The 16,843-nt window shown below is 37.9% G+C and overlaps 1 protein-coding gene across 1 annotated transcript; it reads left to right on the forward strand.

Annotated features, from left to right (window-relative positions):
• Positions 1 to 2,512: 2,512 nt before the first annotated feature.
• On the forward strand, positions 2,513 to 16,012 carry LOC124613693. The gene is made up of 4 exons (XM_047142411.1): positions 2,513 to 2,549; positions 9,954 to 10,829; positions 11,627 to 12,543; positions 15,977 to 16,012. The coding sequence occupies exons 1-4, from the start codon at positions 2,513 to 2,515 to the stop codon at positions 16,010 to 16,012; spliced, it is 1,866 nt and encodes a 621-aa protein (XP_046998367.1).
• The last annotated feature ends 831 nt before the right edge of the window (positions 16,013 to 16,843 follow it).

Consider the following 16,843-nt stretch of genomic DNA (forward strand, 5'->3'; position numbering starts at 1 on the left):
AGTAATGTGCTAGGTGCTAAACCTTGTTCTTTCATGCAGCATAATTATTTATTTTGAGATGATCATAAACCATGAGAAAGGATAACAGTCATATTCACAATAGATTCCTTGAGTCTTAGTTATTGTGTGATTCTTTAAAGAGTTGAACTTCCATGTATAAAACAGCTTAAAATATCTGATTTTTTTTACAAATGAGGTAATGTATTTAACATTCGAAGTTAAGAATGTAAATGAAAAAATATAGGAAATGTTTGAAATTATGTTTAGAGTTTGTTGGAGTCCACTAAGTGCACTATTTATCAAACACAAAATGAGTATAATCTGGGTAATTTGCATTCTGTTATCAGCAAACCATAGTTTTATGCATCTCATTGTCTATGATGTGTTTCCTTACCATGTGTTGTATAGAGACATAATTTCACAAATTTATTGGTATTGTGGATACTATCTGCAAAAAGCATTGCAAATAGAATTCGTAAATTTATGACAAATGCTGAAGTATTGTTGTGTGAACAGTGAAACAGTGAAATACTATAAATTTTCTACATTTCATCATTTTTAGAGGCTGTCAGCATGAAAAAGTTTCGTGAAGGTTTGAAATCTTGTATAATGTTTGTTGGAAGTAACTAAGTGCCCTCATTCACAACTATTGAATGATTGTAAATAAAGCTGATTCAAGACATTACACTGCTTTTAACTGTAATACTTATATTACTTTGTTAAAACTTAGACATGAGATTACTCCTTCTTGATGTAATAGTTATTTAGATATGTAGGAACAAAAAATTATTTTCATTTTAGTATACTTACCTAAAGGCATATCTGAAATTAATGTTGTAATAGGTCGTTTCTGCAGTTTAAATTTAGGAATTTGGTCAGTAATTGTATGAAATATTTAAAATCAAATTTTTGTTGCCCCTGGAAGCCATCAGACAGGCAAACAGGCACCCTGAAATGGGAACAATGAACCATGCAACATTTACTGGGATAAACATTTACTGTATGATTGGATCTGTATGATGGGGCCTGTTAATGTGGTAATTTATTTACATGAAACATGTAATTACATGCATAGCAATTGGTTGTACAATAGATACAGCAGTATACAATCTAAATTTATTTTATAATAATAATAGATGCTAAGGTATACAGTCTAAATTAATTTACATAATAATAAATTAGATTTTAGTTTTGACTGTAAGCTTTAGGAGGACTGCTCAGTGAGCCATGATTTTATGTTTTTTGAATTGTTCACCAGTTAATGGTTTCAGTTTCCAAGGTAATGTATTAAAATATTTTTCTCCCTTAATCTACTGACTATTTCTAGTTCTTTTGATCTCTTGTTTACCATATGATAATTTTGTGCATATCTGCAGCTATGTTCATGAATTTCTGCATTGCCACATGTATATTCCTTATCTTTTACAGCAAGTATTACTTTTTCAAACATATACATAGAATATAATAGAGGGAAACATTCCACGTGGGGAAAAAATATATCTAAAAACAAAGATGATGTAACTTACCAAACGAAAGCACTGGTATGTTGATAGAGACACTAACAAACACAAGCACACACACAAAATTCAAGCTTTTGCAACCCATGTTTGCTTCATCAGGAAAGAGGGAAGGAGAGGGAAAGATGAAAGGATGTGGGTTTTAAGGGTGAGGTTAAGGTGTCATTCCAATCCTGGGAGCGGAAAGACTTACCTTAGGGGGGAAAAAAGGACAGGTATATACTCGCACACACACACATATCCATCCGCACATATACAGACACAAGCAGACATATGTAAAGGCAAAGACTTTGGGCAGAGATGTTAGTCAAGGCCCAAGTACAGAGGCAAAGATGTTGTTGAATGACAGGTGAGGTATGAGCGGCGGCAACTTGAAATTAGCGGAGGTTGAGGCCTGGTGTGTAACAGGAAGAGAGGATATATTGAAGGGCAAGTTCCCATCTCTGGAGTCATGATAGTTTGGTGTTAGTGGGAAGTATCCAGATAACCCAGATGGTGTAATACTGTGCCAAGACGTGCTGGCCGTGCACCAAGGTATGGTTAGCCACAGGGTGATCCTCATTACCAACAAACACTGTCTGCCTGTGTCCATTCATGTGAATGGACAGTTTGTTGCTGGTCGTTCCCACATAGAAAGCTTCACAGTGTAGGCAGGTCAGTTGGTAAATCACGTGGGTGCTTTCACACATGGCTCTGCCTTTGATCGTGTACACCTTCCAGGTTACAGGACTGGAGTAGATGGTGGTGGGAGGGTGCATGGGACAGATTTTACACCAGGGGCGGTAACAAGGGTAGGAGCCAGAGGGTAGGGAAGGTGGTTTGTAACCTTCACAATCATATATCAATAAGTTCAATAATATGTAAAAAGTAATTACAGGAAGTGTATAGCCTCAATCAATAGTTACACACTCTCCTTGAGTACACACACACAGTCACATTGACCAGGGGTACACGAAATTGAGTTAAGCATTAGTTTGCCCACAACTCAAGTTCCTATGACATATAATATTGCAGTACTTGGGATAAATACAGGTAATGAGAGTCAGAAATAGGATTGAATGTTGAAATAATCAAATAGCTTGAGTATCAAAATCAGTGTATGAAATCAGAAATGTACCCATCTTGTTATACTGTCTATACTAGTAAATGACTTCCACACTATTTGCTAAATGTTCATACAAACTAACCTGTGTACATATGGGTCTAGAAGATTCATTTATTATTGATGAAAAAGTACATAATGTAGTGGAAAGTTAATCCCCCTAATTTCAGTCACAGCAGTGGTGTAATTGTCAGATGCTTGAGTACATTATCTAGCAGCAATGATCTCTTGTGAATCAGCTGGACCAGTGAGGGTGCAGCCGTACAGCAGTGTGGGGAGTGGACCTACCTACATCTTTCAGTTTTCTCCCTAGATTTTTCATCCAATGCTCCACAGATAGGTTACTTAATGTCTAGCATTCACATCAAACCCTGAAACATTCTTCTGTGTGCTAAGTATGCTGTTCAGTACCTTCCTCACATTTCACGGCTTATTCTCTGGCTGCCTGTGTGGGGTTGTTACATTCACCATTGGGCACCTCCACACATGATGGATAGGGGAAAGCTTCCCAGATATGGGTGGTACTAGGGTAATGAAATACCCAGGGTGAACCAAATACTAACACAGGCCTAAACCCATTATTGTCTGTTCTGGAATACACCAGCTAGTGGTCATCATCTGTTCACCTATTTGGTGTGGCTGCTACAAATATCTCAAGTCTTTAACAACTGTGACCTCCAACAGAGGTCACCATAACCACCATCAACTTGAAAAAATCGTGATGGAACAATGGGAAAGAGACCAACTACCCCAGGCCCCAGTGAATTTGCAGGTTTTTCCTGATCATTGGGTTCTGGGGGAACAGGAACACCATGAAGTAGTGAAGAGTTGGAGTTTCTCAAAACCTCTTCACAAACATTTTATTGGCACTCTCAACACCAGTACATGGTTGAGAGAGACAAACTTAAACAGCTTACTGATGTGCTAGAAAAATTTCAAATCAAAATACTGACAATACAAGAGACGTGTTTTACTGATGAGAACCATTTAAACATGGAAAACTACAGGATATGCCAAGGAAAACCTGCTGTCCGGTGGGGAAAATCAACAATGTTTGGCACAGGATTTGCTGTACACAAATCTGTCATAGACAACATCATAAATTTCAATTTAGTATCAGAAAGAATCTCCACAATAACCTTCAAATCAGGAAAGAAAAGATACACAATCACCAACGCACATGCACCTACAAATGATCACAACAGGAAGAGACCACAAGAAGGCCAAGACTTTTGGGAAGACATGGAAGAAATGCCAAACAAAGTACCAGAAAGACACTTCAAAATTGTACTAGGAGATTTCAATGCACAACTAGGCAAAGAGAAGAAGTACAAGCAAACCATGGGCGCACATACAATACACAAATGCACAAACAAGAATGGGGAGCATTTAAAAAATACTGTCAAAAATTTAACTTAAAATTTATGTTGACACAATTTCACAAACAAAGACGAAAACTCACAATGTGGAAAACACCCAAAAACATGTGGGGAGAATTCCAAATCCACCACCTAGCCATAACAAGTAGAAATACAAGTGTAATTCTAAATGTGAGAACTCACAAAGGGTTCCACAAGTCTGAGCATCACTTGCTACAAGTAATCTTAGTATATCCATAGTTGAAATGGAGGACAGTGGGACATCAACTGGTATAAATTTATATTGTTGTTGTTGTTGTCTTCAGTCCTGAGACTGGTTTGATGCAGGTCTCCATGCTACTCTATCCTGTGTAAGCTTCTTCATCTCCCAGTACTTACTGCAACCTACATCCTTCTGAATCTGCTTCATGTATTTGTCTCTTGGTCTCCCTCTATGATTTTTACCCTCCACACTGCCCTCCAATGCTAAATTTGTGATCCCTTGATGACTCAGAACATATCCTACCAACTGGTCCCTTCTTCTTGTCAAGTCGTGCCACAAACTCCTCTTCTCCCCAATTCTGTTCAATACCTCCTCAGTAGTTATGTGATCTATCCATCTAATCTTCAGCATTCTTCTGTAGCACCACATTTCGAAAGCTTCTATTCTACACTCCATACAAATATTTTCAGAAACGACTTCCTGACACTTAAATCTATACTCGATGTTAACAAATTTCTCTTCTTCAGAAACGCTTTCCTTGCCATAGCCAGTCTACATTTCATATCCTCTCTACTTCGACCATCATCAGTTATTTTGCTTCCCAAATAGCAAAACTCCTTTACTACTTTAAGTGTCTCATTTCCTAATCAAATTCCCTTAGCAGCACCTGACTTAATTCGGCTACATTCCATGTTCCTCATTTTGCTTTTGTTGATGTTCATCTTATATCCTCCTGCCGAGGTCGGCTTCTACCAGTTTTTCCATTCGTCTGTAAGGAATTTGCGTTAGTATTTTGCAGCTGTGACTTATTAAACTGATAGTTTTGTAAATTTCACATCTGTCAACACCTGTTATCTTTGGGATTGGAAATATTATATTCTTCTTGAAGTCTGCTTACCCATAGCTCCTCATATCTTTACATGTACAGTGGACATTTTCACAAAATTATTACTATGCTGGATCTTGTCTCTAAAGTGTTCAGATATACCACAAATTGGACTACCTGTAACAATCAAACAGATATTTTCCCACTGATCAGTCTTAATTTTAACATAAGAACACACAAAATGTGAATCATCTTCTCTGTTGTCAGACACTGCATGCAAAAGAGCACTTTAAATTTCATAAAATGTTATGTCCACACTGTCTTTAAGGGGTTCTATGAACTTTACTAGTATCATAACATTATTTTGGTTACTCATGTTGTCAGGTAAGGATTGAACATAATCGATGGATTCCAATACTTGTTACAGAAGGAACACAAAATGCATTACTGTGAAAATTACACATACTGCTTAGATCTTCTGTCACTTCTTTCTACTAATTTGGATGCTAATTCTAACCACAGCTACCTTATTCCAGAACGCACATTTCTCTTTTTTATCATTAATCTGGTCCCAAAAAAACTTCAAAAAGTTTTCGTCTTTATTATCTAGACTCACACATAGCTCACTTTTACTGGTTTGATCATTATTCTGCATAACATTGAAGAAAAACTGTTTTGACTGGATTGGTATTCCATTGTTCTCACTTACAACATCACATACACCACTTATCTTACCTATATTGTCAACATCATTCACAAATAACTCTGAAACTTTATTATCCTTAAACTCCACAAATATCTGATACTTATCGTCATCATATTTCTCCAAAATTACCTCATCACAACACCAGTAACAATACCATTCTCATCTTCATCAAGTTTACTTACTGCACCTACATTCATTTGTTATAAGCCATAGTCTCAGACTTACCAACTTCAGTTATTTCACAGCTCTCATTCACATCTACAACAAAAATATCACCTAGTTCAGGCCCAATACAGTCATCACCTGATTTACATACATCAATAACACTGCTTTCCGAGCAAGAGAAGAAATGATTAGTATATACTACATCAAAATTCTCACTACTCTCACATTCTGGTTTATCATTAGCACCTACATCATCATAGTTAAATGCAGTATCACAAAACTTTTGATAAAAACATAAATGAGAAATCTGATATCCCTCCTGTTCAATTTCAGATACATCTGCCATATCATTAACACTGTTATTATTGTCTGATTGCAGGTGTAGCTTGGGGGTCCTGTACTTGTTGGGTTTCCTTCCCCCAAAACTGTAGAGCGTCACTGAGGTGAACTGTCATTTCCTGAGTAGTGACTTCTATGTTGTTTATTCTACTGAAATGCCAATGGTTATCTCCATTATTCCTATCCTGATGATGTTCAAAATTTCTCTCTCTATTGACACTTGGATCCTGGTAGAAGCTGCCATTACCTCTGTTTCAGTAATTATTCCCATTGTGGTTTCTATTGTTACTACTATTATGGTACATACTTCTTTCTACTGCCCTATCCAGCCAGTCAACATATCGTAAAAACTGTTCATGACAGTCATGAAGTGCATGTACCAAATCTCACTGCAACTTTTGTGGTAATCTCCTTTTAAGTGCATCAGTCAAGGTCATTTTAATAATTGGTTTCTCAAGGTGTGTTAATTTTTTTAAGTTGGTTCTTACTAAACTCTTTCAAAGTATCGTCCATATTCCTATAAATACTACCATCAAAAATTCACTTTTAAATTCTCCCGTGTTCAGCTTCTGAACAAAAATTTTCTCAAATCTTTGATATATTTCCCATTGGCTTATATTTAAATTTACCCATGATAGGGTTTTCCCTACAAGATGTCCTTTAACAGATTTAATTTTTTGAATGTCATTCATGCTTGACACAAAACTATCTCTCCAATGGTACAGAAAATCTACTGGATGTAAATTGACTGCTGAAAAACTTTTGATAAAAGTGTTGGACCATGCAATACCATTGTTTGAAATGCTGAAATTTGTTTACCTAAAACAGTTACGTAAGTTTGCATATTGTTTTCAATATTTAAATTTTTTTGGTTTAAACTGGTGATGTTTTGTTCCATTTTTTCTGCTATGGCCTTCTGTTCAACTCTGACATCATCAACATTCTTTGATTATGTCGCTGATTACACTATCAACTCATTTTCCAAAACAATAAATTTATTGTGAGTGTATGCTTTCCCGGCGTATACAGCTGGCGAACTCTTCGCCAGCAATAAATTTATTTTCTAAAATATCAATTTTTTTCATTCATATTTTTTAATCACACTGACAACTAATTTTTCAGCTCTGAAACTTGATTACCAAGTTGGTCCACTTGACCTTGCACTTTGTCTAATTTACTATTGTTATGTGGCTTCATTTTGTCTGTCTTTGCCAAAATTAACTGCTAATTATCAGTTTTTACTGTTTCTTTGCTGACTACGATTTCACTTGATTCAGACAGATACTGACTGGATCGTATAACTTTCACCTCTACCGTGTTCCTACCCTCATCTCTATTCATTTTGTTAACAAGCACACAAGTCCAAAAGACAAATTAATTTCACAAATAGTTCATACTTATCTTTCCATTTTGATGTCTCTGGTTGTAGTTGTAAGGTCATCTTTCATTTGATCCGGTCTGTCATTGTTGGTAGTACATCGTCAGTGTTGGAATGACTTTGCTGGGCAGACCTCAGTCTTCTTTCTTTGCATGATAGAAACTCTTTCAGACATAAACGCCAAATGGCACAAATCACTCTCTCTTCCTCTTCTGCAACAGATGAAACATCGCTATGAGTCAATTGATCCCAGACAAGGCCACCACTTGTAATCTTTCCCTCCCTCACATCATTTGTTGAATGTCACTGTCATTATGGTACAACTTGTAACGGAACTGAAATGATGGTGGGCTGACAGTAATTTGGAGCCCGCGCGTCGGAAACGGGCGCGCTGGTGTGAGACTGCCAGGGAGTGCACCCTGATGCCATCTATTGGCGAAACTGGGAATTAGCGCTGTCTCAGACAATGCACTATGCTATTGGAGTCAAATGTATTCTTTTTCTTGGTAATAATAAGTTATTACTGTATGATTTAATGTTATAAAGAGCTAGTAGTAAATTATTATGACTGGTATGAACTCCAGGGTAATAAATGTAAATATTCTTAAATACTAAATGATTTCGGTGAAAAGATGGTAGGGGAACGCCCCCACTCTTGGTGGTACGAGCGTAGCTAGAGGTAGCTGGAGACACAGGGACGGAACAATGGAATGGCCTGGGGAGTGTTGACGTGAGCGGACGTGCATAACTGTGCTCACGCAAAAGTGACTGTGCAACAGCGAAAAGGAGAATATCGTCGCCGTTTGTGGAGTAGAACGCGACGAATGGTTGTCGAAGCTGTCTCTATGCCACTGGGGCTGATTGTAAGAGTTCCTGCGCCCAGATTTTATGGCGGACGCGCAGTAGCTTATACGAGTGCTACAGCTCGTAGTTCCAGCTGCCATTAAGGGCACGAGGCGTGAAGAGGAAGAGCTGCGTTAGCCACATGCATCTCACCACCAGCACCGACACATCTACCCAAGGCAAGACTGCTTGAAATTGTTAAGTCGAACTTTGTATACATGTAAAAGGAGAATACCAGTTTTCTTTTGTGCAAGTGCAGAGGACAGAATATAGCAATGAGTAAAATTACGACGCATGTTGTTCATTGTAAAGTGTAGTAACCTGAAACATAGTGTAGTGAAATCAGACTGAGGCCACCATCGCCTCTTTCATTTACAATTCTTTTGGTTGTAGAATACTTTAGCGTTTAAGAATGTTGAAAAGAGCAATGGTCACACCAGAATGAGTCGCCTATTTATAGTTACTTAAATTTTTCTGAGTAACCTTTCAAGTAAAGTCACTTAACTAATGCTATAGCAATTGTCCAAAGAGTAATATCCAAAATCATTAAATAAGTTGAAGGATAGAATTTTGTTAACCTAAGTTGCATAAATTGTCTTGGTGGTAATTACCAAACCAACTCACAGAAATTGAGAGAGTATTTGCTTTGTAGAATCACCCAGAATGATTAGAAAGAGTAATATTCAGAATTAAGTTTAAATTCAACTCAAGCCGTTTCACTTTGGAACGAGCCAAAAAACTGATTTATTCTTTTGCTCCTTCAGAGCTGGCGACCGTAGTTATAAGTATTTTCAGGAGGATTCGACGGTAAGTCTGCTGCTCTCGTCGTGCTGATAGGGTTATCCACTGCTGCTAGCAGTGGTGATTGGATACATAAGCTCACTACCAAGTTAAGTGGGTCAGGTAGGCAGTGTTACCGTGTGAACTGTAGGGCACTGTAGGCCGTGGATCGAACCCGTTCAATCATCACAGCTCTTTGAGAAATAGTCCGGTTAGGAGTGTACTAATCCAATAGGTAAATACTGGCGAGTAACGGTCAAAATTGTATACACAAGTGAATTTAGTGAGGTCCATGCAGCACCTACTTAATGTGGTGCAATGGCGTGGGTAGGAGTGGAGTAAAAGTGATCTGAGCTTGTGGCAGCTGTGCTGTCTTCAAAGATTAATAACGTGAATTCACTACTACCTCTTACCATTAGGGCTGAGCTATTTACGGTTAAAATACGTAGCAGTAAGCGCAAAGGCGTGACAGCTACAAGTCCGTATTGGCTTTATACATACGGAAGTAGGAAGCGGGTCATTCCATCAGTGGAGGGGTTAAAACAACTGAGTCAGTTGAGAACATGCCCCATTTACTGATGGAAAGATTCGGCGGTTCGGTCGCATGTGGCGACCGTGACAGGACTTACCAAGTTTGTAGAATAATGGCTGCAATAAAAGTGTTTTATATAAACTTGTAGTTTCAAGAAAATTTTAAATTTAAAATTCTGTTGTAGACAAATATACCACAATTGGTAAGTTCAAGACGACAACCTGCAAAGCAGCAATAGAAGGTCCAATAGTAGGAGTTAAACAAGTAATACTTGGTTTAATAAACATTTCTATTAGGCACGAAATACAGCAGATTAAGATGGAGTCGAATAGTAACAAGCAAGACAAAAACATTACAAGGTCAGACCCAGAATTAGGGACCATAGATACTGTTGTAGGGTTGGAAAATCCTATAGATGAATCCACACCCACAAAACAGGAGGAACGGGAAGTGAAACCAAAGGTAGTGAAAAGTGAACCCAATGTATCTGTGGATACAAGTCACAAGGGAGAGGATATGGAATTAACAAGTTTGTTAAATAGTATGATGGCGCAAATTCGAGAAGGGAATGCTAGTTTGAAAGCAGAAATGGCTAGTCATATATCCCAACTGGATGAAAACCTATCTGGTAAAATAAAAGCCAATTTAGATATCTTGAATACGCAAAGCCAACGTATCACTGAGGTAAACAAATCAGTAAATAGCATTAGGGCTGAAATAACAAATGTTCAGAGAAAAGTCACAGAAATAGAGAAAAGATTTGATACCGAAATTCAGAGAATAGAGAAATCAGTGGAACCTTTGGTTAGTGAAAAATTAGAACCGATAATCGAAAGTAAATTACAGGTGATAGTACCAGTTGTAAAGAAAGAGATTGTTAAAGAAACGGCAGCTGATATTGAAACACTGCGCAATACCATGTTGAGTTTTGATGCATGTGTGCAGGAGCAGGAAAATACACTGCGTAATGAGATAAAATTATTAGGTCAGCAAGTTCAGAATCAGATGTTTCTTAACTGTAGTGGTATCCCATTGGTAATGCAAAAATCGGAAATACTGAGTAGGGAGGAAAAATACGATCCTCAAAAGAAACAAGGTGGATGGCATCCAATGGATTTTATAAAAAATTGTGAACGTGTCTTACCAACAGACATGTCGGATAAAGAAAAAATTAATTTAGTAATAGACGCTTTAGCAGGTCATGCTAAACGTTGGGGATTGAATTTGGATATCGACAATTTGAAGTTTACAGACTTCAAAGAAAAGTTCCTTGAGGAATTCTGGGGCACACAACAGAGGGATAGGTTGTGGAGAGAATTCGTTGTCGCCAGAATGCCAGAACATGGGCGTGGGCTCATGAAAGAATACTGTGAAGGATGGTTCAAGCGTTTGGAGTATCTTAAAGATCGTAGATCAGAATCGGAGATAGTGTGGGAGTTGTGGAAAAAGCTACCTGACGATTCAAAGCGTTATGTAGGAGGCACTCATCGAACATTCGATGAATTTTTAGAAAAAATCGAGAATGAAGATAGGTGGCGTGAAACTAGAGAGTTTCGAGGTTTCAGAAATCAGAATGGAATAGTAAAAGGTGGTAGGAATGAACCGCAAATTAACATGATGAGAGGAAGAGGTCGAGGAGGTAACTCTCAGCGAGGGAGAGGACACTATCAGGGAAACGGGATGCATTATCAAAATCAGGAAAACTAAATACCGCGCAGGTCAAGGGCCTAACGCGCGCGGAAAGAAAGAAATGGCCCAAATATAGGGAAGATCGAAGTAGTCAGTACTATAGTAGGATAGTGCGTCGTTCGCCTGAAGAGCAGTTACATAAACAAAACTTCGCGAAGTATAATGCAGGGATACAAACAGAGGAGAGAGAGCAGGGAGGAATTATTAAGGGAAATGAAGTAGGAAAAGAATATCGGTCGGATGTGAAGGCTCACGTGAATGAAATAAGTACCATTCGAGGTCAGAGTGACGAATTGATGATGGAAGAGTCAGAGAAGGCGTTGTTTGTTGGTAGGGATGGCAACTGTGCAGAGAGGCAGGGGCAAGGTAGGAGTGATGTGACTTATGGTAAAAGGTTCGTACGAATAGTCGACGAATCGCATCGAGAAGTAATTAAAGAGGAAAGGCTGGATAAGAAAAAGGGGCATAGTGCAGAGACACATGCCGATTCAGAAATTACCTCGTATGCAGAATATGTACATCAGCTCAAAAGCCAGCCAGCACAATTAGAAAGATCTTCCACTCAAGTGATTAATTTGGACCCGAATATGACAGTGTTAGAGAGCCATACCGATTATAATGTGTACCTAGTGACAGCAAGAGTACATGACTGTGATGAAGATTCTTTCAAAGAAATTAGAGAAAGTGTATCTAACCAAGAGAAAGAGTGTTGTGATCCCTGTAGTACTGAAGCAAATGAGTTGAGTGAGACTGGAATTCCATTAGTAGGGGAAAATAATGAAAGTAAGAGTGGCGAATGTACTATCCAACAAAGGGAAAGTAGAGAAATGGATTATAATTTGCAAGAATTATTTGAATCCGAAGAAGGTCATATTTCTAAGGGGGAGGAATTATCGTCAGAATCATCAGAAAGCATCCAGGGAGAAAAAGAAGTAGAGGAAGTTTCCGATTCCGCAACCGAGAGTTCAGGCATGACAGATTCGAATGAGAACGAGATGGCATTAAAGAGCCTAGACGAAGGACTATTGGAAAAAGTGGTGAAAGAATTTAGGATGAAAAGGAGAAAGAAACCTCCAGATGGAATGGTCAGTATAAAAACCGGAAAAATAATATGGCAAGACTTGGCGGTGGAAAAGGATTTATTATGGGAAGATAAAGAAAGTATGAAAGAGGACAATAGGATGCAAACAATCCTACCCATTAATATATGTGGATACGATTTATATGTATTGTTGGATACAGGTGCTCAAATAAGTGCTATTTCGCACGCATTTTTTGAGATGATCAAAGAGCAACGAGGAGTAGTCATGATGCCAGTAACAGGTGTTAAAGTGATAGGGGCGACAGGGAAATGTAGTAAACCTGTTAAACATCAAGTGATGATGGAATTTAAGATAAAAAACAAGCAATTTTCGAATGCATTTTTAGTAGTTCCAGAGCTCAGTGCCGAGATCATTTTAGGCATTGACTGGTTAATAAAACAGAAAGTAATTATAGATTGTGACAAAGGGATAATAGTTTGTAAAGTTGATAGTGCGGTATTAGAAATACCATTTGAATCATCTAGAGTAATGGACGAGAACCAGCTGAGATGGGTAGAATTTAGAGATGATTATGATTCAGGAATAGGTCAAAAATTCGATTGGTGTCTGGTGAGGCAGATAGTTGAAGATGGAAATAAGGAGACACTCCTTCGAAATGTAGTGGATAAAACGGAAGGACTATCTGATGCCCAAAGGGAGGATCTATGGCAAATTCTGAAAGAAAATCAGGAGGTATTTTCGGACAGACCGGGATGAGTGATAAATTATGAGTACTGCATGGAGGTAGAGGAGCATGAACCTTTCTTTAAACCACCATATAATGTACCCTTGTCTAAGAAAGAAGCAGTTCAAAAAGAAATAGATAAAATGGTTTCATGTGGGGTCATTGAACGGAGTTCTAGCCCATATAATAACTCACTGGTGATAGTAGGTAAGAAGGATGGAAGTGTACGAATAGTGATAGATGCTCGTACTCTGAATAAAGTAGTGAAGAGGGAGTTGGATCGTCCAGAGAACATAGATAATTTATTGCAGAAGTTTAATGGTGTAAAGTACATGACTAGTTTAGACCTAACTGCAGGATACTGGCAAATCCCACTAAGTGAGGGGTCTAGGAAGTACACGGCATTTTTATTCAATGGCATATGCTACCATTTCACAGTGGTACCATTTGGCCTAAATACTTCCGTTTCAGTGTTCATTCGGGCTTTAGACAAAATTTTAGGGAGTGAACTTAGTTCGCTAATCACGGTTTATGTAGATGATTTGTTAATTGCTACAAGGACATGGGAAGAGCACATGGAGTTTTGTGACAGGGTGTTCAAAGCTTTAATTAAAGGAGGAATGACCCTGAACCTGAAAAAATGCGAGTTTGTGAAGAAAGAAATAAAGTTCTTAGGTCACATAGTAACACCAGAGGGAATTGAAAAGGATCCCGATAAAGTCAAAGCAATAAGAAATTTTCCGGCTCCCAAGAATAAAAAACAACTAAAGTCGTTTATAGGACTTTGTTCCTTTTATCGTAAGTATGTGGATGATCAGGTGTTCAATAGCCCACATCTGAACAACCTACTTAAGAAGAACAGTGTGTATATATGGACTGAGGAATGTGAAACAGCATTCAACCAGCTAAAAGACAATTTGGCTAAAAACATAAAGTTATGGCACCCTGACCTGTGTGAACCATTCCACATGGCAACAGATAGTTCAGATTATGGATTGGGAGTATCCATATTTCAGGAGGTAATGATAGATGGGGAAAAAACTCATAGACAAATAGCATTTGCGAGTAGAACCATGTCTAAGTATGAAAGAAACTATACGGTTTCAGAGAAGGAGGCTTTAGCTATAGTATGGGGTTTTAGGAAATTTCAACTTTTCTTATGGGGGCATAAGACTGTGGTCCATACAGACCACAAAGCTTTAATATTTTTGAAGGACTGCAGATTGTTACATAACAGGTTGACCAGATGGGCGCTGTTTTTACAACAATTTGATATAGAGATCAAGTATGTTAAAGGGAAAGAACATGCAGTACCGGATGCTTTGTCGAGATTACCGGAAGGATGTGAGGCACTAGAAAGTGTAAAGAATAGGGAAGATGTTTTTGAGGTGAATTACTTCAAAAAAGCGGAAGGGAGAGAAAAAATTAGGGAAATATGTCGGAATATCCGAAGATATCAAAGTGATGATGATGCACTCAAGTCGGTAAAGGTCAAGTTTGACAATCCGGACGCAACTAACATAAGGGCTTCATATAAAATACATAAAGGTGTACTGTATCTTCAAAGATTAAATAATCCAGGGAAGTGGAGAGTATGTTGGCCAGAACAACACACTGAAGTGCTGATAGATTATGTTCACTTGGCATATGGCCATTGTGGTGCGCGAAAGTGTACCGATAAGTTAGATGAATGCATTACCTTTAACAACATGGCACGAAGGGTAGCACAGAGGATAAGATCTTGTGATCTATGCCAAAAGGCGAAAGTAACAAATGCAACTAATCAAGGGCCCATGCAACCAATAAAACCTGATGAAGTATTAGAAATAGTAGCAGTAGATATCTTTGGAGCATTACCGAAAACCATGGGGGGTTTTGTGTACATATTTGTAGCAGTTGAACTTTTCTCAAAGTATATAAAGCTATATCCCTTGAGAAAAGCTACTGCCAGAGCTGTGTATGATAAAATGGTGTGTGATTATTTTGTGAAAGTAGGGAAGCCAAAGAGAATACTATCAGATAATGGTGTTCAGTTTTGCTCAAAAATGTGGAAGGATGGGATAACTGAGAAACAGGTAGAAGTGGTACATATCTCAGCTTATCACCCATCAAGCAATCCGGCAGAAAGATATATGCGTGAGATAGGTCGGTTATTCAGGACGTACTGCCATAGCAACCACAAGAAGTGGGGAATGTATGTGAGTGAATTCGAAGAAATCATGAATTCATTAACAAATGAGAGCACTGGATTTACTCCAGAAGAAATCCTGAAAAAGACGAGAAGTAAAAGTCTAGTAGAAGACCTACTAGAATTTCCAGATAGAGTTGAATTAGATTATGATAGTAAAAAGAACTTAGTAAAAGACAAGATGAGAAAACAAGCAGATGCGAGAATTCGTCGTCATGACGAAAAAGTAAGGAATCCTAAATTCAAAATAGGTGATCTCGTTCTCGTAAAAACACATGAAAAGTCAAGTGAAATTAATAACGAGATCAGCAAATTTAAATATATATATAATGGACCATTTAAAATAGTGTCCATACCCAATGCGAATGCTTATTATTTAGAGTACCCATTAACAGGCAAACGCCTGGGAGTAAGAAACATAGTGGATCTCAAAAGGTATGAACCACGAATTCTACCAGATTGAAATTAAATATATAAATAAATATTAAAGTAAACCAATATGTAAATAGTTTTGTTTCTTTTGTTCTATGTGAAAGGTAAATGTTCACTAAAATATGTTGCAGTATTCTAATGAAACTTCTAGTTTAAGTAGAGACTAAACAGACTGGGAAAGACTGAGCTTCTAAGAAAGCCTTAATAGATGTGTAAATAAGTGTTGTGGAAGAGGTAGAAAAGTGAGGAGGTAAAGTGAAAAGGACGGGCTATAAAGTAATAGGTGCATAACGTGTGTTTTACTTGCCTGAGATAAAAGAAGTGTATTTAAAATTTTTGTAAAAAAGATGTTTAAAGTGTACTGTGTTTAGATGTAAGAAAATTGTAAAGAATATATGTAAATCATTTATGTAATGTTTAGCAGGAAAGATAGAAAGAATTGATGTTTAATTTTAAATAAGTAATATAAGTACCGAGATGTATCAGTAAGAAAGGGAAAACCCTTGGTAAAAAGCTTAACGAACATTTCAGATTCATTATAGGAGAGACTTCTTATTGAATTATCACTGTTAGATACTTCAATAAGAAGTGGGGCATGTGTAACGGAACTGAAATGATGGTGGGCTGACAGTAATTTGGAGCCCGCACGTCGGAAACGGGCGCGCTGGTGTGAGACTGCCAGGGAGTGCACCCTGATGCCATCTATTGGCGAAACTGGGAATTAGCACTGTCTCAGACAATGCACTATGCTATTGGAGTCAAATGTATTCTTTTTCTTGGTAATAATAAGTTATTACTGTATGATTTAATGTTATAAAGAGCTAGTAGTAAATTATTATGACTGGTATGAACTCCAGGGTAATAAATGTAAATATTCTTAAATACTAAATGATTTCGGTGAAAAGATGGTAGGGGAACGCCCCCACTCTTGGTGGTACGAGCGTAGCTAGAGGTAGCTGGAGACACAGGGACGGAACAATGGAATGGCCTGGGGAGTG

Source organism: Schistocerca americana, chromosome 4 (assembly GCF_021461395.2).
Source record: "Schistocerca americana isolate TAMUIC-IGC-003095 chromosome 4, iqSchAmer2.1, whole genome shotgun sequence".
Lineage (NCBI taxonomy): Eukaryota > Metazoa > Arthropoda > Insecta > Orthoptera > Acrididae > Schistocerca > Schistocerca americana.